Genomic DNA, 24,426 nt, shown 5'->3' on the forward strand with positions numbered 1-24,426 from the left:
ATGTTTTAAACATCTGTGTAGATCATGGCAAACTAGCTAGCATAGCTACGCTCGCTAAATGTAAACAAAGATGCTCGCTGTATCAACAGGTGGCTAGCTAGTTAACGTTAACGTTGTTTTAGAGCAAAAACTATCAAACGACCGGACAGACAACGTTTACATGTTCAACGAAATATTAATGTTGTAGTCCTGGTGCTATGAAAGCATACAAATATGTATTTGGTACTTCTAGTTGAACAAAACTTTCCAGGTTACCCGGTGTAGATGTAGTAAAAGGCAAGATAACCAGAATTTGTATTTTTAGTCTCCGCCCACATCCTAACAACGCGTATTGTGATTGGATAAGAGGAAGCTGTCTGTTAAGTGACTGGTGGAGAGGGTTGTCAATGACACTGGCCGCGAACACTGGCGCGTGCACTAGCACTGTCAAGTGTTCAACGGTAGCTATGGCTGAGGAAGCTTTGTTGAGACTTTAATTCATTACAGGCAATTAAACAGCGAATACGCAACACAACTGTTCAAAATATCGGCTTTTATTTATCCTTTAACTAAACAGGTTCAGAAGTAACACATCAACCTATATAATGATGTATAAAAATGTAATAAGAAGAATCTCAAGAGACAAAGCAGACGTTACATGTATGTTCTTTGGCTACAGAAGCCTGCTGGAAGCCAGTGGCAGCAACATGTTGGCTGAGACACTGGCTGAACAGAGGAGAGAAGCTTCAAATGCACTGACTACATCTGCACAATGAAGAGGTATCAATGTCAAAAAGGTCTGTCCATTTTAACTAAAAACATCTCAAAAAAGAGATAGCCGTACTAATTTAATATTTACCTCTTGCAATGACATACAGCATATTAGTTTTCCAGTGATTGTTTTCTGACTCAGTTTAAACAAGCAAGTGTAGCAGTAAAAATAGACTACGAATTATTTTGCTCATAGAAAAAAAGCTTACATGCATACATATGGTCAAAAGTAATGTGACAAATGGATCACCTGATATCAAAATACTGACCAACAACACTGAATGAATAACTTACATCATATCCTGTCAAGCTGCAAATGCTGGCCTATACAATACAGTGAAGTGTTTGGGCATATCCTGAGTGTGTAGACTACAAGGTGAACTTGCCTGTAAAAGCAAAAATCCAAGTGCATTTTTTGGCACCTGACACATGAAAAAAATTGAACGGAGTCAAATCATCACAATAATAATGGTGAAGCTCCCCTTTGTCAAGCCATATGGTCCAATTATATGACTGAACAACACCTTTATCCAGGACTAACTTGCATAGGCAGCACAAAAAATAAAGCAGAACAATCCTGAACGCTTGGTATGAGAACTGGGTATACAACATTCACCTTATGAAGCACTTTATTTTTTTTATTTGAATAACTATCAAACAAAGTAAAAACTAAATAGGTCCTTATAGATTTCAAAGTTAAGTAATTTTATCAATTTCAAATCAAAACATTTTAAAAAGGTTACTAGGATTTTCCCACTACAGGAGTCCTCTTGGGTTTGGCCTTCTGAACATTTATACGATATAACTTTGTTTGGGGATGTTATTTTTCAGAATCTCACCTTTAAATTTAAACTGAGGGTTATCTCCGAAAAAAGGTATTTAAAGAACGTTACCATGGATGAAAATGCAGCCATGTATGAGATGAAAAACTCACATTATATGTTAAAAGTGAGATGACGGCCTAACGGATATAATTTGATATGTGTAATCCATAATTTAAACAAAAAGAAGAAAATCAGAGAAATCTGCCCTGCTGAACAGGCATAGGAGAAAGTACAAGTGGAAAAGGTAATAATAAATGTAGTAGAATTCTATATAAAATAATAAACATTTGCAGCAGCACATCTCTTTTGTTTCGAGTTCCTCCTGAACTGCTCACAAATGAGCACACTTTCCAAAACACAACTGAAGGATATGTCGGCCCAAGGCAACAAGAGGTACTCATAGCTGGGACTAGAGGAGGGGACATCGTTGTAAAAAAGGGACATGTATTTATTTACCAAAATTTGCTAAGAAAATATATGTTAACCAAACATGTTATTGTTCACTGCATGATTGCAATAGTGAAATTAATTCAATGTATTTGAACATAACTTCCCCTCGTTCTCCTATCCTCCAAGATTCACCAACTACATTCTGTCAAAAAAAAAAAAACACCATACAGTTTCATACTTAACTGGTCTGGAAATGAAAAGCATATAACTGGATTAAACATAAATCAAGCACAATAACGATTCACTGAAAGCCTACAGGTGCAGTGCACTGATCAATTATTTGTTCCTGAATAAATGGGGATTCTGTAAACATTCAAAGCAGATAACGAAAGTTAATAGCAGAATAACACAAATGTGGTATAATGACAATGCCTCGTCTGTATCAATCAACTGTAATCTTTAAACACATGAGGAAAAGACATGTTTAAACGTGCTGTAATCACCCTCCACTGCACTGAACCAGTAGGCTTTACAGTAAGCTTAACAGGCAAAACTTGCTCCTGTCTAAACTAAACAAAGGCATATATCAATTAATGCTCTGAATACAGGCTGTGTACATATGTCCATAGCACAGCCATAAACCTCTTGTAGGTGCTGGTTAGAAGTTAGATGTGATGTTGTCAATGACAAGTCTAGGAGGCAGTGACTCCTTCCCACTCCACCAGGTACTGCACCTTGCCGTCGAGAGTGACCCGTCGTGCCAAGACTTTGTACTTTTCCCCGCAAGCCAGCCGCCCCGCTGCTCCGAAATAGCTGCTGATGGAGCTCTTGAGGTGGGAGAGCTGGCTGTTGGGGTCCATGCCGTGAACTATGTCTGTGGAGTGAAGCCCTGGGAGTGGGCTCATCACCTCTGTAGCTGAGGGGTTTGGGTCTGCATGGCCGGGAGGGGGGATCTCTGGGTTGGGGGGCTGCAGGGCCCGTCGTGGCCGCCCACGTTTCCTTTTTAAGGGTGGAGAGGAAACAGGCATGATGCAGGCTGTCGTGCGCGTCTTGCTGGCGCTACAGAGGCTGGAGGGTGTTTGATAGGAAAAGAGGAAGTCAAAAAACTGATTTTAGTTCAGAGGCTAATAACAAAAACAAAGCATACAGAGGGGAATTACAAAAAACAAGACCAAGAGTCTACAGCCATGCTAGTAGCTCTGTGAGACTGTACTTAGGCACAGAGGTGCTTTGAGCTACATGCTAACTTCAGCATATTAACATTCTCACAGTGACAAAGCTAACATACTGATGTCAACCAGGTGTAATGTTCACTAGGTTCAGAATCTTAGTTTAGCATGCTAACATTTGCTAATTAGCACAAAACGCAAAGTACAGTTGAGGCTGATGGGAATGTAGTCTTGCTGGTGTGTAATAATAAATATTGGACCACAATTGAAATTATGCCTTGATGGTGGCAGCTGAGAAAAACCAACAGGCAATCAACAGCTGTTGAGATATTTCAGACCTACAGACAGAAAGACCAACACTGCTATCCATAGAGTCATAGATGTAAAAGTGAGAAAGGGATACAAAGGTATTGTTGCATAGCAGGCATACCTAGACTGTCTTGAAATGCTAGTTGAGGTAGTTTCTGTGGTGCTCAGGGCTCCTATTGATTCCACATCTGATGACAGCAGAGACCTGTCACTCCTGGTGTTGTGGGGACAGTAAAATGAAAAAAAAATAAATAAATCATACACAGGCAAAGAAAAATGCTGCTGAAACAATTAGTCAATTAACCAATCAGTTAATCGAGAGAAAATGTACCTGCAAAAACTTGATGATCAATTTTAGACAATAATCAAGCAAAAAAAGTTCAAACAATTATCTGGTTCCAGATTCTCAAATGTGAGGATTTGGTGCTTCTCGTTCTCTCTGTCTCTTATATCATTGTAGATTACAAATCTTTGGGTTTTAGACTGTTGGGTGGACAAAACAAGAACTTTGAAGACTTCACCCTGGGCTCACTCTGTTTTCTACTCTATAGATTCATTACAAAATGAAAATAGCCCCAAAAGTACAGTAGCTTCTGCATCACAATTGCTCACTTACTTGATGGAGGTTAAGTGATCCAATGTGTGGGGCTCTAGTGGTAGAGGCTTTCTTACTTCCTGTCAAAAGACAAGACAAAAATGTTAGCATTTCTCCTTTTAAGAGTTTCTCAGTATCCCCAGCAAACGTTACAGTTTGAGAGTTTGTGTGTGTGACCTGAGACCTATACAGAATATGAAAATATACCCACCCCTCTCAGTAAGTATGTACACACCCAGCTCACGCCCTCTAAGACAGACACACACACACACACACACACACACCTGGGATAAGAGTTCACTTGAGCGTTGTGGTTTAGCCAGAGTCTCCAAAGAATGTGCTCCTTGCTTCTTCTTTTTCTTCTTCTTCTTTTTCTTCTTCTTCTCTGTCCCATTGGTTAAAGCACTGCACGTTCTAGAGCAACAGCAACAACATTTCACAAGTAATGACAGTTGTAGTTTAATAACACCATAACCGTTAAGTAGTCACGCATTATGAAACAAAAACACTGCGTTTTTGCATGTTGCATCTCTTTTTATAGGAATAGTGTACCGGGTATAGCATCATCAATATCAACAAATGCTCTATTCATATGATGAGCTGATGAGAGCCTTAGTTGACTTGATGTCAACTCTTTTTCTGGATGGCATCCCACCCAGACATTTCAAAACATTTAACTTCAGAACTTCACATGCAAGTTTCACATCTTACCTCATGCCAGATAAGGCTTTGGTGGACTTGCATCCCTTGATGGTGATCTCATGTGAAGCTCTCTCCATCACTCTGCTGGTTGGCTCATCAGAGTTGGGGGGAGCAGGAGGGAAACGGATCCTCAGCCCAAACAAGTGCTTCTTTTTCTTCACCTCTTTCCCTGACATGAACCTGGAAGAGATAGGAGAAGGAGAGCAGGTAAAGACAGTTAGGAAGACAGAAAGAATGAAAGTCTGTACAAAAACTGGGACAGAGGGGAATTTATTGAAAACTGTCAGGTTATCATAAACATAAATGATTAACCAGTAAAAATAATAACTTACATGCTGCTGTTGCTGTTTAAAGCCTCCAGAACACTTTCATATCGCTCTGATCTCGGAGTGTTGGCAAGCTGCAGACACATGGGGGTGGGAGGTCACCAAACAGAAGGGGGAAAAAAAGGTAAATATTTTAGAAAATCAACACCATTTGGTTTCAAAACCCAATTTCGCAGCTAAGGATCATTTAAAAATAATAGGGCAGGCTAACAATGCAGCTCTCTGGTCTCCACTCAACTGGAGATGTGTTGGTGCATTGAGCAGCTATAGAACATACATGAGTGTGTCCAGAATTGGCCACTGGTGCATTACAAATGAAAGTTAGTGAATAATCAAATGTAAGTTGGTAAGCAGTGTGTCCTCACCTCCCCCAGCTGCAGCAGCTGCCAGTTATCATTGATGTAAGTCATCAGGTCCATCTCAGAGTCAAAGTACTTCTTCTTGTGGATCACACTCAAGTTGTACAGGCTTAGGTGTGTGACATCCCCCCTGAAACATTTTAGTAACAGTTGTGTTTTCTTTACTTAGTCTGGTTCCAAAAGAAAATCTTAAGAAAAACAGAGAACATTAATTATTACAGGAATTGTGAGAGTTGGTAGGGCACAATGGCTCTGCTAAAGTGTAAAAATAAACAAAGAAGATACAAGAAAGTAAGACTGGAATTTCATTTTTTGTTTCTAGCATTAGTAAGGGGGGGCACTACCACTTTGGAACGAAGGGAAATCACAGGCCTGTGTATTTTATTAAATCATAGACTGTTTTAAAGGAAGGTTATCTGTGATGAAGTTGAACATACATCTTGAGATTCACTCACCATCTAAGAGGCAGTCGGCTGAGGTACTCTGGTCCACCATTGCAAACGGAACAAATAAACAGATAAAACCTAAAGTCAAACAAACAAAACTACGTCAGCTTATTACACTGTAAAATGATTTGGTGACCAAAGGGCTTATTTTAAGGCCTAGTGCTTTATGGTTTACAAAAGGAAATGTTATGCAAGCAATAATGCAAGATAATGTGTCCTGATATATGAAAACACAAAGTAGACATGAAGAACACAAAAAACACCAAGCGTAGGATCATTTCCTCTAGTGGGACAGCTCTGAGTGAACACAGAAAACAGAGAAGGAAAAAAAACATTGTCTGAACCATCTTTTTTTTTTTTTTAAGTTGTTTGTGGTCATTTTAAGCTTAAGCACTGTTGCTACTGTTTGCTTTGGTTCAATATACTTAGGACACTAATGTAGAAACATGGTTAAACTGTTGACTGGATGTTTAAGGTGCCTGAACAATTATACCATACCCCTGCCAGCCAGTCTTGTCCACAACCATGGTATAAATATGTATATAAGTATATGAAATATATATAGTGGTATTTGCACCTATCTCCGTAGAGCATGGGCATCTGTAGGCAATGGAGGCACGCCTCATGGAACCACTGCTGACACCTGTTACACTGCAGCATCTTCAGGTACCAACTACAAGGAAAAAGGAAAACGAGATGGTGCTTTGCTGTACCAGGAAATGCGATATTATAGTTTTTTAAACATGTAGGACATTGTTTACCCAGATTGTTTAGTATGTAATGTGTTACTCACTCTCCTGGACCTCCACAGTAGCAATAGCACTGCTGGATGTTAGTCTTGTGGCCCTGGTCCCACACCAGAGCATCCAGAGTGTAAGGGAAGGACAGGTGCAGCTCCATGTGTTGCTGCTGCTGCTCGTGCTGCAGAAAGCCTTTAGCAGACGCTCCCCTCCTGTGTGCACCCCCCCTCTGTAAACCACAGACAAAAAGCAAGTTTACCCCAACATAAAACTGCATACACACAGTTACTCCATAGATTATCTTGTGGCTACTCTACAGAGACTCTTATCTCCCTTTTGCTTTACGGCTAAAGGGTCTCACATGCTCATCTAATCAAACAACGTATACATTCAACTAAAGGTTTTATGTATTTATACTCAAAAACAAAAGCTGTACCTTAGGTATAGAAGTGAGCTCACACTCTGAGCAGAGCCACTTGTCATCTGAGTCAATGACAGAGGCATCAATAATGGGGGAGTGGCACAACTGATGGTACCCTAAAAGACAATGAACACATTTACATGCAGCTGCCATCTACTGGATCACTCTTTGAAGAAGTACAAATGCCCTTGACGACCAGAGATTAAAGCCCAATAGTTAGATGTTCCATGTTAGGTGTAAGACCATCAGAGACGATGAACGGTACCTTGTCCACACTTGTCACAAATGACAATCTCGTTGGGTTCATCTGAAGTTTCATCCTGGCATATGGAGCACACAATGTCATCGTCCTCATCATCCTCATCATCTTCATCCCCTGAAACGGACAAAAGAAGTCGGGGCAAATAATTACAACTCTTTCACCAGCAGCCACTATGCAGGCTAGCTGTGAAAGAGTAAAGACTAATCAAGCACCTCAAGTAGTGTTTTAAATCAGCAACAAAAGGGCGACTATAGGGACTATTTCTTTGATTGGAAGTAGTTCCAACAAAAAAAACGTTCACCGTGAGGTCTGTGGACTATCCTGATTAATCAGAACACATTCAATTTCAATTTTTATTTAAATAGTTTAAACAAAATACCATTATCCCCAATGGTATTGGGGCAGCAGCAGAAATTTTAAGAGATGGATACTCAAAAGTAACCTAAAACCAGGCTGATGGTCTGTTGCACCTGTAACCACAGTGATGTTGTGGTCAAGTGAAACACTGCAAGTACATTTCTACATCACTGCAGCAAAGTGAGAACTTCAACCACTGGAGGTCAGCAGAAAACAACTGTTAGCCGTTAACTTTTTTCAAAGGGCTCCTGATGGGTGAGTTGTTGCAGGAAGACGACAGAGTTATTCTTACTCTTTACTCTGTTGTCAGACACTTAGAATAACAATCCGAGTCTGTCAGTGGCAAAAACAAGCACTTTTAGTGGAAGTATTTTTCACGGACACAGTTGCCTGCAAGGATTACATTGCAGCCACTGTTCATGGCTGCCAGAGGAGGCGATCTACTGGACCAATTCCAAACTTTAGGTAACTATTATTCATTCAAATTCAAACTGCCTCTAAATTTAAAATTTGTAAAAAATAAATAAATAAATAAATAGGACCCAGGTTTAAAGATAAAAGAATGACCCTTTAAGTCACGTTACAGTTTGAGAGTTTAAGCACTACAACACTGTGTACGTACAGCTGTGCAGCAACATGTGGATCTGCTCAATTTGGAATTAGTCAAGATTAAAAAATAAATATACAATTAAATCAGAATCAGAAATACTATGGTGGATTTGTCACTATGATTTGTCAAAATGTTTTATTTTTTAATCCATCACAAATCATGTTAAGTTTTATTACAAAGCAAATCTTGGAAATATTTGCATTTTAACTGACAGATCTGGAAGTGGATAGACCCCAGCCTCGCTGTGTATCTTCCCTATGCTCATCTTCACATGTGGTCAGTGCACTGGTGCTGTACTGATGCCAGACACTGGACAGTTAACTGTCAGCAACAAGAGAAGGGAGATAGATAAGGCAGAAGGGGTGTGGACAGCACAATACTAATCCAAGCAAAATCACTATTGAACTGTACAGAATCTAAATTGCAGATGCTATATTTATTTCACAACATGTAAATCTTTAAAGAACTTACCTGTCTGAATATCCTTCCACAGAACCCAAGACTTTGACCGATCTTCAAAAACCACAAAGCATCGCTGCTTGTCCCGATCTATCTGAAGGAGAAAACAAAAGTAAAGTTATGTCTTCCCACTGTAACACCCCACTGTTTTTAAAGAGTAAATACACTGCACTGGCACCTCACATCTTCAAACACAAGCAAAAATATAGCTGCAGGAAACAATTACCGGAAGGAGCCCACAAATCCAGTAAGTTATGAGATCAAATGTTTCATGTCACATCCACCTACTTTAGAAAAAAATTGCCATAAGAATAATCCAAGTTAGGTTTTGGAAAAATGGGTGAAATAAAATGGCCCAAAAAAGTTTAAACTGTAAACTTTATGTACCTGAAGGCCCACTAAGGGTGCTATTCCACTTGGCTGTGTGTGGTGGTACTGTGATAGAAAACTCATTATAGTACAAAAAGGAGTGTTTCCCTCACACCAACCTTGGTGATTGTCCCCAAGTAGAACAAGCCATCTGACCACCGGGCCAAGACGTCCTGTCCCTCTGTAAACCTGTCAGACATGCCGTCTTCCCCATACTCCCCCCTAGCAGACAGGCTTGTGGGGGACAAGGACACAGCCTGCTGCTGCTGGGGGTGAGCTCTGTGGTGGACAGACAGGTGATCCAAAACCCCTGAGTCTCTGGGGGGAAAAAAGGGACGGGGGGTTAACAAGTATAGATGCAACAACGTATAATAATGAGAATTTCATTGAGAGTAAGGGTAAATGCCTGAAATTCCTTTGTAACAGATAACAGCCAATAGGAACTATATGCAGCTATATCTGTGCATCTCTACTGAAATACTGTCCTGTTTGTGTAATGGCAATGAAAAATACAAGGATATATATCGTGTGGTTACAGAATATCTCACAAAGCAATGGCTGAAAATGAAACATGCCATTTCTCCTCCAGTGGCTCCAAACAACAGGTGATTGTACTCATAATTAGTGCTAATTGGTAATTAACCACGCAGTCAGTAAGATGGCTGCAGGGCAATGCTGAATATTTCTATAACTTATCCCACATCAAACACAAAAATAAACTAAAAGGTTATTATCAATTTTGAGAACACATATAAACTGACAATTGAATATCAGTGACAGTTGTCATTTGTAATTATACAATTTTCGCACTTGATAGATTTATCTTCTGCTGCAAAACATTATTAAGTTATGTTAGAGACTGCAGATTAATTTTTTTCTATTTCCCTTTAGCCACTGTCCGTCAGTCCCACATTCCCTTTGTTCGGATACTGTGTGAACACGGTCCACATTAGCCACTAGAGAGGATAAAGGGCCAGCTCGAGATAATGTTGCATACTGAAATGTCTTCTATATGAAAGATGCTAACAATCAGGCCTGATTGTTAGCATGTATAACCGACATGCAAAGCTGTAACCTCGGACAGGTCGCTGACCGTCGGACCCACACCCCCCCACAGGAGGAAAACATGATGACAACAATACCTCATTCGGTCACCTCCGCTTCTACAAATGACTCGTACGACAAAATAACTAGATATGAGTGACCGTTTTTGTCCCGCTACTTCTTCTGTTGAATCTATTTTTAAAGTATATCGCGAAAACTTGCGGGGCTTGTGCCTTCTTCAGAAAATAACAAACGGTTCATTTTCCCCCAACACGTTCGCCATTTTGGTTTCCCGCTGATGATCGGGGAGTGCATTATGGGAAGCGCTGCTGCTTGTGGCTGCTACGTTCACCTTTTTTTCAAACATTTGAAATTGTAGGCAGGGCATTTACTAAGCAGAACATATCCGCCCCTTTAAGAAGTAATATAAGATTTACTCTGTTTTAGGGAAAACAGCATATTGTCTGTTAGCGTTAAGTTTCCTCTGTTGGTGTGGATAAAAATACGTCAAACTAACGTTGTCCAGATTGTTAATTAACGGTCAGGCATTTTCGCAGAAGAAACATAGGTTTACTCAAAACGTTCAAAAGTTCAAGGAGTTGTTGTTTGATAAACGTGTGCCTGTTGTGGCCACTCAGTGGCGCTACAACATCATGTGGTGCCGACAGGTCATTTTTAATTTGGATATTGTAACCGGAAGTCGTGTTTGGCGTTTTAATTGTAAAAGACGTAGCGGAAGTTTATGTTACTCATGCTTGCTAGCTTGACCAGGTCATGGCTTCAGAGTTGTGTCGCCATACAATACTCGTAATGACAAGATTATATCAGCGCAGCAGTGAACGCACTTTGACACACATTCGTCAGTTTGCTTGACGACCTGAAAACTCGAGCGTTTTATCTGTAGATGAACACATTGCGCCTGCGCCGTGAGCCTACGTTTTTTTTTTTCAGCTTGAGGTATGTTTCTTTGCTTGAACATAAGCAGCTGCTGCAAAGAGCAGAGGCGCAGGCAAAGTGCAATATCAGAGCGACTTACACGGACGAGACAAAACGACGGTCCGGGGCCGTGGATCATAGTGGGGCTGCAATCGGGTGATATGGAGTCATTTGTGGCTGCTGTGTAAACGACACGAGTCGTTTTATGTGGAAGACGCTTTTTCTCGTGTATTTTGGATCATCTCCCACAGCCAGGTCCACGTATTGAGATGATCTATTTTTGTGATGGCGAAGGGTCTGTTTCCACGGGCCTGGGTGAAAAAGTCTTTCTACTTCCAGGTAATCACTGGTTGATAATTGTTACGCAAAGCGGATTGCCGTTATATACTGCCTCTTGTGTTTACATTGACTGAGCCTGTGTATAACGAGGTCGTCGTGGTGTCACATCAGACTGACAGCTGGCAGTGAATATGTACCTGAATGCATCAGCCTACCTGCTGATCCATTATGGTTAGTGCAGAGCAGACTACAGGCCTGTCACTATCAGAGTGTGTATAACATGTGAGGAGAAACCGGTAATCCATGCCATGACTTATTACCCAGGCCGGGGAGCAATCTGTGTTTAGATCATTTCATCTCACTTCATGTTAAGTTTTCTTCTGCTCACATTTGACTGAAAAGATGACAAGACCTTCGCTCACAGCTCACAGTTGTTTCATCACCCCCAATAGTGCCAGAGCAGCAGTAATCCTTTTGGTTGGATAACAAGGTTGAACCTTCTGATTCGGGTACCAGTGGCCTGCTGGCAGCAGCTACCCCCAGTACAGTAAAGAGCTTATGCAAGAGGAAGAAAATACAGGGTTGCATTTGCTCTAGGGAAGAGTAAACATATTGTTCCATACGTTAGGCTACAGTGTACGTTGTAACGTTAAGTCATCGCAACTTTGGATGGACTACAGTCTGATGGCTGAAGTCCTCTGACAGCTGAGGCATGTGGGCTTCAGGAAGTGCAACATGTTGGCAGAGCTGATTTCGTCTGGCTTTAGCCAATATTTAACTACACTAGTGTTTCCTGTGGCCTCATGGGCTGGTTTGTTTAATAAGATCAGCCACAATTAGGCTACATTTCATCCTTCACACCACAGCCGCGCCTACACACAGAAGTGGTTTCTTTTAGTCCTGAGGTCCTTCTACATAGATAGTTTACTACTAACTTACAACACTGGTCTTGCATGTGTTCGTATTCTGTTCCTCTTTTGTATGTGCAAGCAGAGGGACAATTTTGGCGAAGTACATTCGGTGTGTGATATTTTAGACATTATTTTTTGTGAGCTTACTTCCAAACCAATTAGTACCTTTTTATATTTTGGCAAATGGTCAACACACCAACTTAATGCAAACTCACACTCATGCACTAATACCAAATCTAAAAAGAGATCTTGTTAGGGGACCTGCTGGTTTATAGCGACACACCAAAATGTGTTGGCAGAGGCAGGGTATCCAGGTCTGTTACAGGACATGGTGTCTGGTGTGCATCAAGGTCTACAGTGCTGCAAGTTTACAAGCAAGAGTAAAACCCAGGACATTTTTTATTCTTCATGAGTCCATGTTCCAGATTTGAGGGGGTTTCAGTTACTTTAATCTTAAAAGTTAAAGTTAGTTACTTTGAGCAGACCCAACATGTATCACACAACTACTGCACTATGCAGCCACATAACCTCTGAACATCTAATTGACTAAAGGAGGATGATTGGCTTTTGAATTTCAAAGCTTCTTCGATGTAACCAAGTTCAAAAAGCCACATGAAAGCCAGTTTCGGATTTTGTGAATTTCTGTCTTTCCTGTTGGGTCTCTTTGAATATTGCAATTCTTAAGAACTGTACCCTTTGCCCTGTTTAGGGGGACTTACATATAACGAAGGAATTAGTGAGTCTGTAAAGATATTTTTTCACTCTGGGATGGCATCAACCATCTGTGCATCATAGGCAACGCCTCCCAGTCCCTACATGAAACCTTGAGGACAGCTCCAGGCTGATCTATCTACAGTATACGGAGATGTGATACCGCAGGTCTTTTGTCCCTGCAGTAGTGACTGGACTGTAAGAGGTCAATACTGCATGGGGGTAAATGCTCCATAACTGAATGTAACCGCTGACAGCAGGTAACTCTATAGTTTGCACCACTTTTTGTGCTATGTGACTTTGCATACACTGCCACACTAATCACTACCATCTCCAATCATCATCTTATCAGTAACTGCTTCCACGTCAACTGTTATACTACTACACATTTTAAGGACATGTTATACCTTTTCATTTAGGTGGAATTGGTTTCTTTATTTTACTTTATTCCACTCTTCTTTAGTTTTACAGTTTTTACAGCACACGTACCACAGTACATATACTACATGTACATTATATATAGTGCCTCTACGTCATGCTTTGTATTGTACATAGTATTCAACTGCTTTTTTGACACTTGCATTGCCTGTGTGGAATCAGTGAAATTTATCTAATGTTAACTCGGCTAAGACAAACGCACTACATATTAAGTTCCAAGGAAGCAGAGACACTGGGACCACAGGGAGGATGAAACTCTCTGATGCTCCGGTTTCATCATGTGTTTGCACAGACACGCTGAAACAAACCACCAGACAGACAGCGTGCACACATGACTCTTTAATCCCACCATATTGTCTGTGTGTGTTTCGTGCACGCACAGTTTTTACATACAGCACCTATATACATGCCAAAGGAGTCGGATCAGATAGTGGTGTGTAGTTTCTTTGTGATCCCTTAGTACCTCCTGTTCCCCTCCCTGGAGGCTCACTATCTGTTTGTTCATCTCTTCTGAACATAGAGCGTTCAAAAGCCAGGCAGCTCTGCAGAGGAGACGTCTCTACAGCTCTAACATGAAGCTCTAACAGCCTGCTGCTGCCGATGGACAATTTGGTGAAATGCACCAAAGGGAATAGAAGGCAGGAAGATTATGGTTTTCATGTATCCTCCCTTTTGCTTTTCTGTGAAGTCTGTAGTTCACAGTGGGGATGTATTGCATATTTTGTGTGAACAAATTCCATGAAAAGGCCCTGGACCTCATTAGGGTTTTGGTCAAAACCCACAAAGAAGTCATATGCCTTAATCTTAAAAGAACCCGAATTTCTGACAATAATGAGACCGTTTAGTTTCTGCTGCAGTTTGTAGGGACACAAAACCGAAAGATCTTCTGCCCAGACCAGAGCTGTTTACCAAGTACAGTAAACACAGCACATCAAAGACACAAAGGCGTTTGCTTGGTCCCTGCCTCACTAGGTGCACATTTTGTTGGGATTTGGAAACTGTGCTGGAGCTGAATTGAGAGGAACAGCATGCTGCCAAAATACACACAACATAAGCTGTTCCTGCCATGTGATCAGAGTGAGAATCAAAATCACTTTATCCCCTCCAAGTGCAGATACAGTGCTTGGAGAAAGACTAACTGCAGAAGTCACACACTGTGACACAAGCAATTTGACCCAAATTCTTTTTCACTGCTCCACTGCGCCTTCCAACAACTTACTTTTCTTACTTTTCTTTTTTACAATATTGCATTGCAGTAGTCACTCACTGCTAAAATGATCATGAATACCGATTCCAATAAAAACAGACACATTTGTTGTGTAGTTTCATAATTTGAAGAGGTGCTTGCTTTTCAATTTTGTAACATAAATTGAAGGCTTAAATCTTCAACTGTTCAGAAGCAATTTTAGCAGTTTTACATTGGTCTCTTACTTTTGATAGGAATTTACTTTTTGGCTTTTCAGAGCAAATGCCTGTTAAGTTCACTAAAAAGTATAATAAATCCGTAGCTGCAGCTCTTGTATGTGTATATCTTAGGCAGTCTTGCCTTTACATTCTGGTGTCCAGTTAGGTTTTCTTTTGAGTTTTGGTGTTCTGTAAATCTTACGATGTTTAATGTCACCTATACAAAGTTTCTGCTTTAGGAGTGAAGAGTTCTGTGTTTATATCACTGCCTTTCTGTGTGTTATCACTGTGGATAGTAAGTTACTGACGGCAATAAGTTTCACAACGTCACAGAAAACAACAGGACCTCTGTCCAAAGGGGCATTGTGAGACATGTGATGTGTGGATCCTGTGACAAGAAGGCAGTAATTCGATTTTTTTTTCACAAGCCTTAACCAGAATGGCACAACTGAATCTGCACCTTCAAACCAGTTTCCAGCTTAATGAGCTATTGTTGCACATGGCGACTAATCAGCCAGCCAGTACCTTGTTATAGTATGGGACACCCCCATGCTGTCACCATGGTAACCTGTTATGTGATCAGGTTTGATTAATTAAGACATTTGGGCACAAATGTCTTGCTTGGATCGACACCCTTTCGGCGTACTGTGCCTGTATAACATGCAGGCAATACATCTCAGTCAGGATGCACAGATTAATAACTTCATGAACATTTTCACGATTGCACAGTAGGGTGAACAAATTCTATACAGATTGTTGGACTAATTTGGTAGGACTGTAAACCAGGTATATTTTCAGGATCTGGATCAATCTCAAGCGTTTATGTTTCTGCTCGCCCTTTCGTAGGCTCGGATCTCCTTTGTGCGGGTGAAGTACCTGTTCCTGACATGGCTGACGGTGCTGGTGGGGAGCTGGGTGCTCTATGTGCAATACTCCGCCTACACAGAGCTGTGCAGAGGACATGAGTGCAAGAACGCTATTGTGAGTGACGGCTTTGTTCCTTCATCTCATTTATTTGTTCAGACCCTGTAATTATAAATGTTTTTTGTAACAGACTTTTATTTTGTAATTACCGCCGTGTGAGGAACACCTGACCTACAGTCGCTTCAGTTGTTGTTTGAAAATTACACGAGTCAACCTTATGATACAATCTGATTCCTGTGTGTTCTCTGTTCAAGACCTAGAGAGTAATATTCCTGCTTTGTTCTGACTATCAGACACGCAGGACCTGATGTAATGGATGAATACAATGACAAAGAGGCTTAACGTTAAATCACACTTCTCTGCATTTTCTTCAAGTGTGACAAATACAGCAGGGGAATCATCGATGGATCTGCCTGCAGCAGTCTGTGTGACAAAGAGACTCTCTACATGAGCAGATGTCTGTCAACACTGCCAAATAATCAGGTAGGAAACAAACGTTACTTTCTGTTAAACTTATGACTCTCGTTAATGTCCCGCGTGTTAAATGGATGTGTGGCTTCCTGTTTGCCAGGTGTACACAGGAAGCTGGGGAGACCATGATGGCATCATCCGCTGTAGGTTGGGGGAGGTCGCGCACTACGAGCTGGGCGAGGAGCCCGAGCCACGGAGAGAAGCCCCCGTGTTCGACAAGCCCACCAGAGGCACATCAGTGGAGAAGTTCAGAGAGATGGTCTTCAATCACCTCAAGGTAAAGGGAAATATTTGACAGACTTTTTGACGGACTAAAGCTTGAAACGACCCTCTTGAAGTGTCTGTCCCTCTCTTTCCACCAGTCTAAGCTTGGAGAGCAGGCTAACCTCGCCAGCCTGGTCAGCCAGGTCCTCTCTGTCGCCGATGGCAACAAAGATGGACGTGTGTCACTGCCAGAAGCCCGCTCCACATGGGCCCTCCTGCAGATGGATGAGGTATAATAACAAGCCACTAAATAAAAAATGAACAACTGTTCTGAGCAGTTGTCTGTGCCACAAGATGTCTGTCTTATCTTTCAGCTCTTTGGTGAGACAGGTTTGTGCTTTGTCTGTTGAGGTGCTACTGGGCCTGCTGCTCCAGGACCGTGGACACACTCCTCGCCTCCTCGGCTACTGCGGGGACCTGTACATGACGGAGCGAGTCCCCTACGGGCCCCTGTATGGTTTGTCTCTTCCCTGGCCGCTGGTGTCCTGGGTGCCCAGCGGCTTGCAGCGCACCATGGACCAGTGGTTCACACCGTCATGGCCTCGCAAAGCTAAAATCTCCATGGGCCTGCTGGAGCTGGTGGAGGACATCTTCCACGGCACCTACGGCAGCTTTCTGATCTGCGACCTCGCCGCGGCGCACTTTGGTTACACCGACCGCTATGAGCTCCGCCTGACTAACGCCCGAGCGGTGGTTCCCGAGGACGAGTTCAAACGCAAAATGCGGGTGCTGAAGTGTGAGACGGATGCCGACTGTGTCTACGGGGTGGACTGCCAGACGTCATGTGATGTGTCAGAGAAACGGTGCAGGGAGGAGCCACTTCAGCCAAACTTGGCAAAGGCATGCAGTGCACTGAAGGACTACCTCCTGCGTGGGGCGCCGTCAGGCCTGAGAGAGGAGCTCGAGAGGCAGTTGTACGCCTGCATGGCTCTGAAGGGTAATGCTGGACAGATGAACATGGAGCACTCGCTGATCCTCAACAACCTGAAAGCTCTGCTGTGGAGACAGATCTCACACACAAAGGACTCGTGACGAGGAGAGGAAGTGCTTCTGAAATCATGCCAGTCAGTTCCTCATTCGGAGCTGACTATTAAAGATGCTGTGATTTAGGAATAGCAAATTTAATGAAGTAATTTTTATCAACTCTTAACACTTACGAACGGTCAGACTGAAGGAGACTCTACCTCCACTATCTCAGCGTCAGAAGTCGGGAGGCCTGGAAAACACGTCAGAGTACTAGTATCTGAGACTAAACTGAAGGATTTGCATGTTGCCATCAGTCACACTTAAAGCAGGTCATGCAGCCACGTTATATTGTATTGTATTGTTCACCACAGTGGAATGTACAGGGGCACTTCTTGAAAAGAAGAAGATTTTACTGTTGTAAGTCTCAAGAGCTGAGAGACCAAATCGCTGTTTTTGCCACAAAATCATGCCGACACACATGAGCTAACAAGGTTCATCAGAGACTTATTCTGTTTGGGAAAACAAGGATTCAAAAATCAGAGTTGTACGAAGCTCCAGTTTAAAGTGCAAGTGAAGTTGCACTATTTTAAGATCGGCTCCTTCATTTTGTTATGTTAAGGTTGCTACTGAACACCATAACTTGAAATGATAAGGCTTGTGATATTCTATACTTTACTCTATACAAATCAAATGAAAAGACCAAAACCAACAGTGTGTTTGGTCTTTTCATTTGTCTCTCAATATCGACTTTACTACTCTGTGGCACTCAGCCCCAAGCCCATCGGTGCCTACTGAAGGTATAAATCTTAAAAAACAGGCCACAAAATGATACTTTAACTTTCAAAAAGGCTTGTTGGGAGACTACTTTCAGCTGCTAGTTTGTATTTACAGCAGCAGGACAGTGTATGTGGGATCGACTCAAAACTACCACTACTGTGCCAGTGGTTATCACAATGAAGGAACATGCCGCCCCATGCAACAGTATGCAACTTTTTATAGTTTTTGGACAAAAATTGCACAAAGAAATAAACTATTTTAGGCTTGTGCGACACAGGTAGTACAGCAAGATGAATCTATTGGTAGTTTTAAGAAAAATATAGAATATCACCAGACTTAAGTACAGATTAGTGGCATATTAAAGGAAAAACTAAAAAAAAAAAAATTGGGTTGAGAAATGTAGTAATTGACGATGCCTCTCTCCAGAGACTGAAGAATCTATGCCAAGGAGCATTGAAGCTGCTCTGCTGGCTTTTCCTTTAATTGTCACTCGTCTGCATGATAAAGTGAGGCTGTTCTTTAGCTTCAAGGTGGACAACGTGTTGATGTTTGTCTGTCAGTATTCCACAGAGGTCATACTGTGTGCCAGCGTACTTCGCTCTGCTGTACGTTTTCCACCTGTAACACTAGTGGCATCGTCGATGCTGCCTCAATGACACAAAGAGAAATATTAATGTATTTCATTTGGTTTGTGAATGTTATCTACTTGTATTTGTCACTGAAAAGAGCATCCGTGGTAATGTGCTGTATCACAATATTTTTATTCTCTCAGTGCCATAGAGATCATGCTGAAATCATTTATGAATGTTTACCACCGGTGAAGGTGGAGATCTTGTTGTTACATTTGAATGCTGTATAAGAGTATTTTCCATGATCCCTCCCAGACATAGCTGTTGTGAAGTTACTGTGACAGAGTTGACAAACTGACTTGTTTTACCACTTTTCAGAACAGACCTGTAAAGCATGTCAAGCTTGTCGTCAATGCTGCGGGTTTGAATTTTGAAAATGTAAAAAAATGTTTACTTATTGAGAAGACCAGCATGATTTTGCACAATTAAACTACATACCACTTCACTGTAACTTGTCAAATCTGTTCAGGTCTGAGTTACACCACACTGTCAGCCACTATCATACTTCAAAAGGTCCCATATTGTTGAAAGTAAGATTTCCATGTCTTTTCTGATTATAAAGCAGCTCTAGGTGCTGTATAAATACTGTGAAAGTATCAAAACACTCAGTCCACGGAGAAATGCTCACAGACCATATTCAGAGACCGTGCCTTTAAATGAGCCGTCGGGACTCCCGCAAGGTTGCGATGTCACAACCATACAGTCACCACACTCAGCCACGCACCCAGCAGGTCATTTGCTCCAGACACAGCAGAGTTATTATTCAGGAGTCAGGACTACTCTTCCAGTTTTTGGAGGTTGTTCAGTCTGTCTAAAACGGCTTGTTTCAGGTTTCAGACAAACTGTGAACTGAGGGGCTGCATGAAGGGCCAGTATAAGATAAATAAAAAGATAAAATAAAGAGATTAAAGATAATTGCTGGAAATATTAGTCATAGGAGTAATTTAAACAATCCAAATAAGGCCATAATGTTCCTTTAAAATAGTTCATACAACCACTCAACACATAAAACTCATTCAGAAGTATACATAGAGAGACAAAAGCTTGAGTTTGAAATAAATTTATTTGTCTGTGATGTGTGTTGTATTTTCGCAGCAGAGCGCTGTGGCGAGCCGCTAACCGTCCCCTGCTTCTTGTTCTTGTGCTCGTAAGAAGCTGGCCTTTTTCTGGGCGACGCGGTCCTTCCTCTGTGCCAGAGATAACTTGGCGCGATTCCACCTGCCCGGAAAGAGGGGAACAACAACGGCTTCGTTAACATTCAGCTCAATGTTTGTCCGCTCAGCACTGGGATCTTCCCAGAACAGCTCTTCGACACTTAGACGGGGGGGCTCGCGTTAAATAAGGACAGTTATTCCCCCTGGTATCAATAATGTGACGTGGGTAATTTAAGGCCTACCATGTTACCATCTGACCCAGAGAAGTATGACAAAAATTCACCTCCCAATTTTGTCTCATGTACTGGCATCACCAATACTGGCTTAGAAAAAAAAGCAATTAAGATACGAAAATTAGGAACCCACCTCTTCTTCTTGACGTCTTTTTTGGGTTTCTTTTCGTGTATGGGGTTTGCTCTGATGGTGGCGTGTGCTTTTTTGTACATTTCTTCTACCTGAAAAGAACAAAAACATAATTTTAATGCACCACACCTCACCATTTCCTGCATGATGATTCGTCTTGAAACTGACATAATCTTGTAATTCATGTTCATTCTTCTGCTAAACTATGACCCTGTAGTACAATGACAGACGTTTGCTTTGGTTAATCTCGCTTCTCTCAGCCCCGTCTTGAAAAGGACAGTAAACATCAGCTATTGCAAATGAAGGACCAACTACATTTTGCTCAGCATGCTTTCTATCATCATCAAGAAGCAGAGAAGAACCAGCAAACCGTAGTCAAAGTATTTGAGTTGTGTCTCCATTTCACAGTTCAACATGTGCACTGATCAAACCCCAGTTTGAAAGTAATATTTGAAACAAACTATTTTGGAAAACTGCACTCAGCATTTCCCTTTGTTTTGTAGTCGTGGTAAGGCCCATGTAAACGCAGAGCAGTGTGGGTCCACAGATGTCACTGCTCTCTGGTGGACAAATTGTGTAATGGAGACTCCCCGGGCTCCATTTAACATGACGTCAAAGATTACAACTGGTCAGTTCTAAATGAAGCTTTCAGGAGAGAAACATTTCGAAATGTAACTGTTGAAATATTTTCCCTGTTATGTACATCTATGTCCTGATTATAAGCAACTCTGAACCAATCACTTTTTTTTGATTAAATCAATGACTTGATGACGTGTGAGAAATATCTGATGTGCATCAAACAATTAAAACAAAAATGACAGCTGTCGTTTTTCATGACTTCCTGTCACTGAACGCTCTGCCACTTACAGGCTACTTTATCGAGCTAGAAAAGAGGATGTGTCTCTGAAGCATGTGTAACCACGGCCAGAGATGCTTTACTGTGTTAACTGTGTTCGCTGTGGGGCGAGGAGCCTTCATCTTACTGCGTCTGGCGTGACTCCGTTCTTGATGAAGCGAGAGAACTGTTTCTTGTAGGCGTCCTCGTCCTCCTCCATCAGGTAAGACATGTAGTCGGCCACGTTCATGCCCATGATGTGTCTTCGGTGCACCTCTGCGTTGAACTCTTTGCTCTCTGGGTCGTAACCAGGGAAGCGTTTAAGACTGGAAACAAGTAAGAGCAGAGATCACATTCTGGTCTGGTAAAGTGAAGGAGTCGGACGATCCAGCATTTCCAAACACTTCAAACTCACTCGACTAACATTCATTTTTACACTTGATACCAAATATTCTTTTAAGAAATTCTGGTTTCTTACAATTATGTTAAATCGTTCCACAAAACAACCACTCTACGTTACACAATGATGAACGTTTGCTTTGGTTAATCTCGCTTCTCTCAGCCCCGTCTTGAAAAGGACAGTAAACATCAGCTATTGCAAATGAAGGACCAACTACATTTTGCTCAGCATGCTTTCTATCATCATCAAGAAGCAGAGAAGAACCAGCAAACACAAAACTGGACTTGTTTGACTGACTGGAAACCAGTCACTGACCCACTGGGCCAAAATTAGGATTGGGTCTACGCAAGAGGAGAAACGTCTGGGAAATGTAATGTCCTCTCTCTCAATAGTGATACTTCTGTGAGATAAGTGAGTTGTACTAGCTTTAACGCTGTGTCAGAGGACTGAGTAATTAAAGTACCACTTGTGAAAACCTGAAATCATTTCAGACTTTGTTTGGAGCACACATGTGGTGCGGAGGTGAAGTTGCAATAACTGACTAAACACCCTAAAATAAAGGCTCCAGTGTGAATAAATAACCAGTTGGTGGTGTTCTCATACTGACCTGTGAGGAATGGCCAGGCCTCCGTCGACCGCCCCCTTCAGGGCTCCAAACACCTTGTTCCCTGTGGTAGTTCTGGCCAGGCCTGCATCCAGGAAACAGGTGAAGGCGCCCGGCTGTCCATCAATGCTCTCTACGTTGAACTCATCTCCTGTCACCTCCACCTGGCCCTCGTACACCTGGTCCATGCCAAACTTGTGAAGCAGCTAAGAGGATGAGGAGGAAGGTACAAAAGAGGATGTGAGAAAACACTTGACAACTCTGTTAAATGATTTTGAAATATGATACAATAAATCTGACCTCTGAAATTGTTATTTCAGCACAAATCTCTGATATCTGCTACTTTGTGTGTGTTCTTACCCGGCGAGCCAGCAGCAGCCCTGTGCAGTAGGCCGCAGCGTAGTTAGTAAGGCCGACAGTGATGCCATATTTGGGCAGCTCGTGAGAGTAAGCAGCACACACAATCTGGTCTCCTTCGATCTTTGCATAGGCGATCTGGATAAGACAGACAGTGATGAGTGAGTCAGGTCATTTTCAACATGTGATCACATGAGTTTCACTCAGTCTCTCTGCCACTGACCTGGCAGCAGATGTCCCTGTTGGAGAACCTGACTATCATTCGGTACTTGGGCGTGTTGTACTTGTTCTTGTCCTGCACAACCAGACGCTTGCGGGCGTAGAAGTCAGTTTTCCCCTCTGTGGAGTTAACAAGAGCAAATGACTACTGAAGCTGTTTTAACACGTTTAATAAGAGGCGTAGCTTAAAGGCGAACGTGCAGTATCAAAGATGGGAAACTGGGGTGCAGAGAATAAGTTTGTCGTACCCCTTCTTCTCCTGAATTTGACTTCATATCTCTTGAAGTAGGCCTTGTTCTTCACCACTTTGACGAAACCCTGAGAGGAAGAGCAGAGTCAAGATGTTGCCATGCAAGATACAACCAGAAAAGTAGCACACAAATCGTAACGTCACATGCGCAACAAAAAATGTCAGCTGTTTTGCGCTTCACTGTGTTGACAGTGTGACACGGAGGTGCTTTAATAAGTTATTAAACGCCTTGTAAGAGTGTTCTGCAATGCTGGTCAGCTGAGGTTTCGTCGGCCATGGAGGCGCCACGCTGGAGCTCAGCGGCTCAGCGGCTCACCGGCACAGTACGACATCCACCAACATCTGACCCGCAAACTGCTGAAGACACTTTTCTAACGTCAAACGCATCTCTACACACACAGACCGTCTACACTGGATGTATATCGATATATATTTTAGTCACCATTTTGGGGGATTTTGCTCCTCTTCCTCCGGAACTCAGACGCTGTATCTAGGCAGCGGAAGGCTGACTTTGCAACTCTTCCATAGCGGGACGTCTGATGAGCAGCAGCGCCCCCTGCTGCCCCGGAGGACAGCACGACACCAGCCAACAGGGGGCAGCAGCGACACAGCAGGGCCTCACTCGTCTTCTGCAACAGTGATTTAGTATTTTCTTTTTAAGTAATATAACAATATAATACAAAAACAAATGTTATTTAGCTTAAGTAAATGTACATACCAATGGAAAGCAAAACTATGTGGAATCAGCTGTTCAAAAATAGAAAATGTTGACAGAAAATGTGTGTTGTTCTGTAGAGTTGCTGTATTTGTAGAGCTGAGTTCTCTATTAAGAGTGCCAGCTGTTATTAGGTCTTCCCTGTTCAATAATGATAACAATGTTCATAAGCATAATAGCACATTTTAAATGAGAAATGCAGCTCAAAGTGCTTTACAAAACAAAACAAAAGATAAGAGCAGACAATTTAACAACAGTTGATTTGAAGATTTGAAAACAAGGATGGAGGTAAAATAACAAAAGCTAACAGTAAATTATCATTACTATAACCCCTTCCATTATCATCATAATCCAAAAAAAAAGATTTTAAACCCAACTATTTGTGTCACATCAACCAGTTTGTTTGGGGCAAGTTCATATACACATGAAGAATATTAAATATGAGAATTAAAATTTAACTTAAAACTAACTGGAAGCCATTGCAGGGGCTGAAGAGAATAATTTAGCAAGACTCAAGTGCACAGTGATGACAACCTGACAATCTCTGTGATAGTTTGTGAGGCCAGCTCTGTTGATGTATCATCCATTGTGTTGTGAAATCAAGCCACTGTGATGAGGATGATTTTCCCGGGAAAGGTCTAGCTGATGAAATCCCGGGTGATTGTTGGGAGGAATTGAAATCCAGAG

General features: G+C 41.9%; 3 protein-coding genes across 6 annotated transcripts; 1 reads left to right on the forward strand and 2 right to left on the reverse strand.

The window, feature by feature from the left end:
- Nucleotides 1–1,627: 1,627 nt before the first annotated feature.
- On the reverse strand, nucleotides 1,628–10,323 carry mtf2 (metal response element binding transcription factor 2). Its single transcript, XM_070919288.1, has 15 exons — nucleotides 10,231–10,323; nucleotides 9,208–9,406; nucleotides 8,732–8,813; nucleotides 7,297–7,407; nucleotides 7,047–7,147; nucleotides 6,664–6,839; nucleotides 6,448–6,543; nucleotides 5,880–5,948; nucleotides 5,431–5,554; nucleotides 5,072–5,139; nucleotides 4,749–4,919; nucleotides 4,322–4,451; nucleotides 4,059–4,117; nucleotides 3,564–3,656; nucleotides 1,628–3,032 (listed from the first exon to the last, which is right to left on the reverse strand). The coding sequence occupies exons 1-15, from the start codon at nucleotides 10,233–10,235 to the stop codon at nucleotides 2,657–2,659; spliced, it is 1,860 nt and encodes a 619-aa protein (XP_070775389.1). The 5' UTR covers nucleotides 10,236–10,323; the 3' UTR covers nucleotides 1,628–2,656.
- Nucleotides 10,324–11,353: 1,030 nt separating this feature from the next.
- On the forward strand, nucleotides 11,354–17,502 carry dipk1aa (divergent protein kinase domain 1Aa). Of its 4 annotated transcripts, none has more exons than XM_070919314.1 (6): nucleotides 11,354–11,407; nucleotides 15,658–15,792; nucleotides 16,111–16,218; nucleotides 16,307–16,483; nucleotides 16,569–16,702; nucleotides 16,737–17,502. In XM_070919314.1, the coding sequence occupies exons 1-6, from the start codon at nucleotides 11,354–11,356 to the stop codon at nucleotides 17,500–17,502; spliced, it is 1,374 nt and encodes a 457-aa protein (XP_070775415.1). The 4 variants fall into 4 exon arrangements, with proteins under 4 accessions (XP_070775415.1, XP_070775416.1, XP_070775419.1 ...); XM_070919315.1 differs by having other exon boundaries at nucleotides 16,569–16,700; nucleotides 16,822–17,502; XM_070919318.1 differs by lacking the exon at nucleotides 16,307–16,483 and having other exon boundaries at nucleotides 16,569–16,700; nucleotides 16,822–17,502.
- Nucleotides 17,503–19,886: 2,384 nt separating this feature from the next.
- rpl5a (ribosomal protein L5a) lies at nucleotides 19,887–23,554 on the reverse strand. The gene is made up of 8 exons (XM_070918382.1): nucleotides 23,467–23,554; nucleotides 23,023–23,092; nucleotides 22,779–22,894; nucleotides 22,559–22,693; nucleotides 22,202–22,404; nucleotides 21,343–21,520; nucleotides 20,363–20,451; nucleotides 19,887–20,060 (listed from the first exon to the last, which is right to left on the reverse strand). Exons 1-8 carry the CDS (start codon nucleotides 23,467–23,469, stop codon nucleotides 19,958–19,960), a joined length of 897 nt encoding a protein of 298 aa, XP_070774483.1. The 5' UTR covers nucleotides 23,470–23,554; the 3' UTR covers nucleotides 19,887–19,957.
- Nucleotides 23,555–24,426: the final 872 nt, after the last annotated feature.

This window comes from Enoplosus armatus, chromosome 14, assembly GCF_043641665.1.
Source record: "Enoplosus armatus isolate fEnoArm2 chromosome 14, fEnoArm2.hap1, whole genome shotgun sequence".
Taxonomy (NCBI): Eukaryota; Metazoa; Chordata; class Actinopteri; order Centrarchiformes; family Enoplosidae; genus Enoplosus; species Enoplosus armatus.

Bases quoted from the DNA above. Each gene is read 5' to 3' on its own strand.
- mtf2 (XM_070919288.1), bottom strand. The intron at 6,544-6,663 runs GTGAGTAACACA...TTTTCCTTGTAG, and splicing joins TACTGTGGAGGTCCAGGAGA to TTGGTACCTGAAGATGCTGC. The intron at 5,140-5,430 runs GTGAGGACACAC...ATGTGTCTGCAG, and splicing joins AGCTGCTGCAGCTGGGGGAG to CTTGCCAACACTCCGAGATC.
- dipk1aa (XM_070919314.1), top strand. From the start codon at position 11,354: ATGGCGAAGGGTCTGTTTCCACGGGCCTGGGTGAAAAAGTCTTTCTAC. The intron at 16,484-16,568 runs GTAAAGGGAAAT...TCTTTCCACCAG, and splicing joins TGGTCTTCAATCACCTCAAG to TCTAAGCTTGGAGAGCAGGC. The intron at 16,703-16,736 runs ATAATAACAAGC...AAAATGAACAAC, and splicing joins CTCCTGCAGATGGATGAGGT to TGTTCTGAGCAGTTGTCTGT.
- rpl5a (XM_070918382.1), bottom strand. The intron at 21,521-22,201 runs GTCAGTATGAGA...ACTTGTTTCCAG, and splicing joins GGCCTGGCCATTCCTCACAG to TCTTAAACGCTTCCCTGGTT. The intron at 20,061-20,362 runs GTGGGTTCCTAA...CTTTCCGGGCAG, and splicing joins AAAGACGTCAAGAAGAAGAG to GTGGAATCGCGCCAAGTTAT.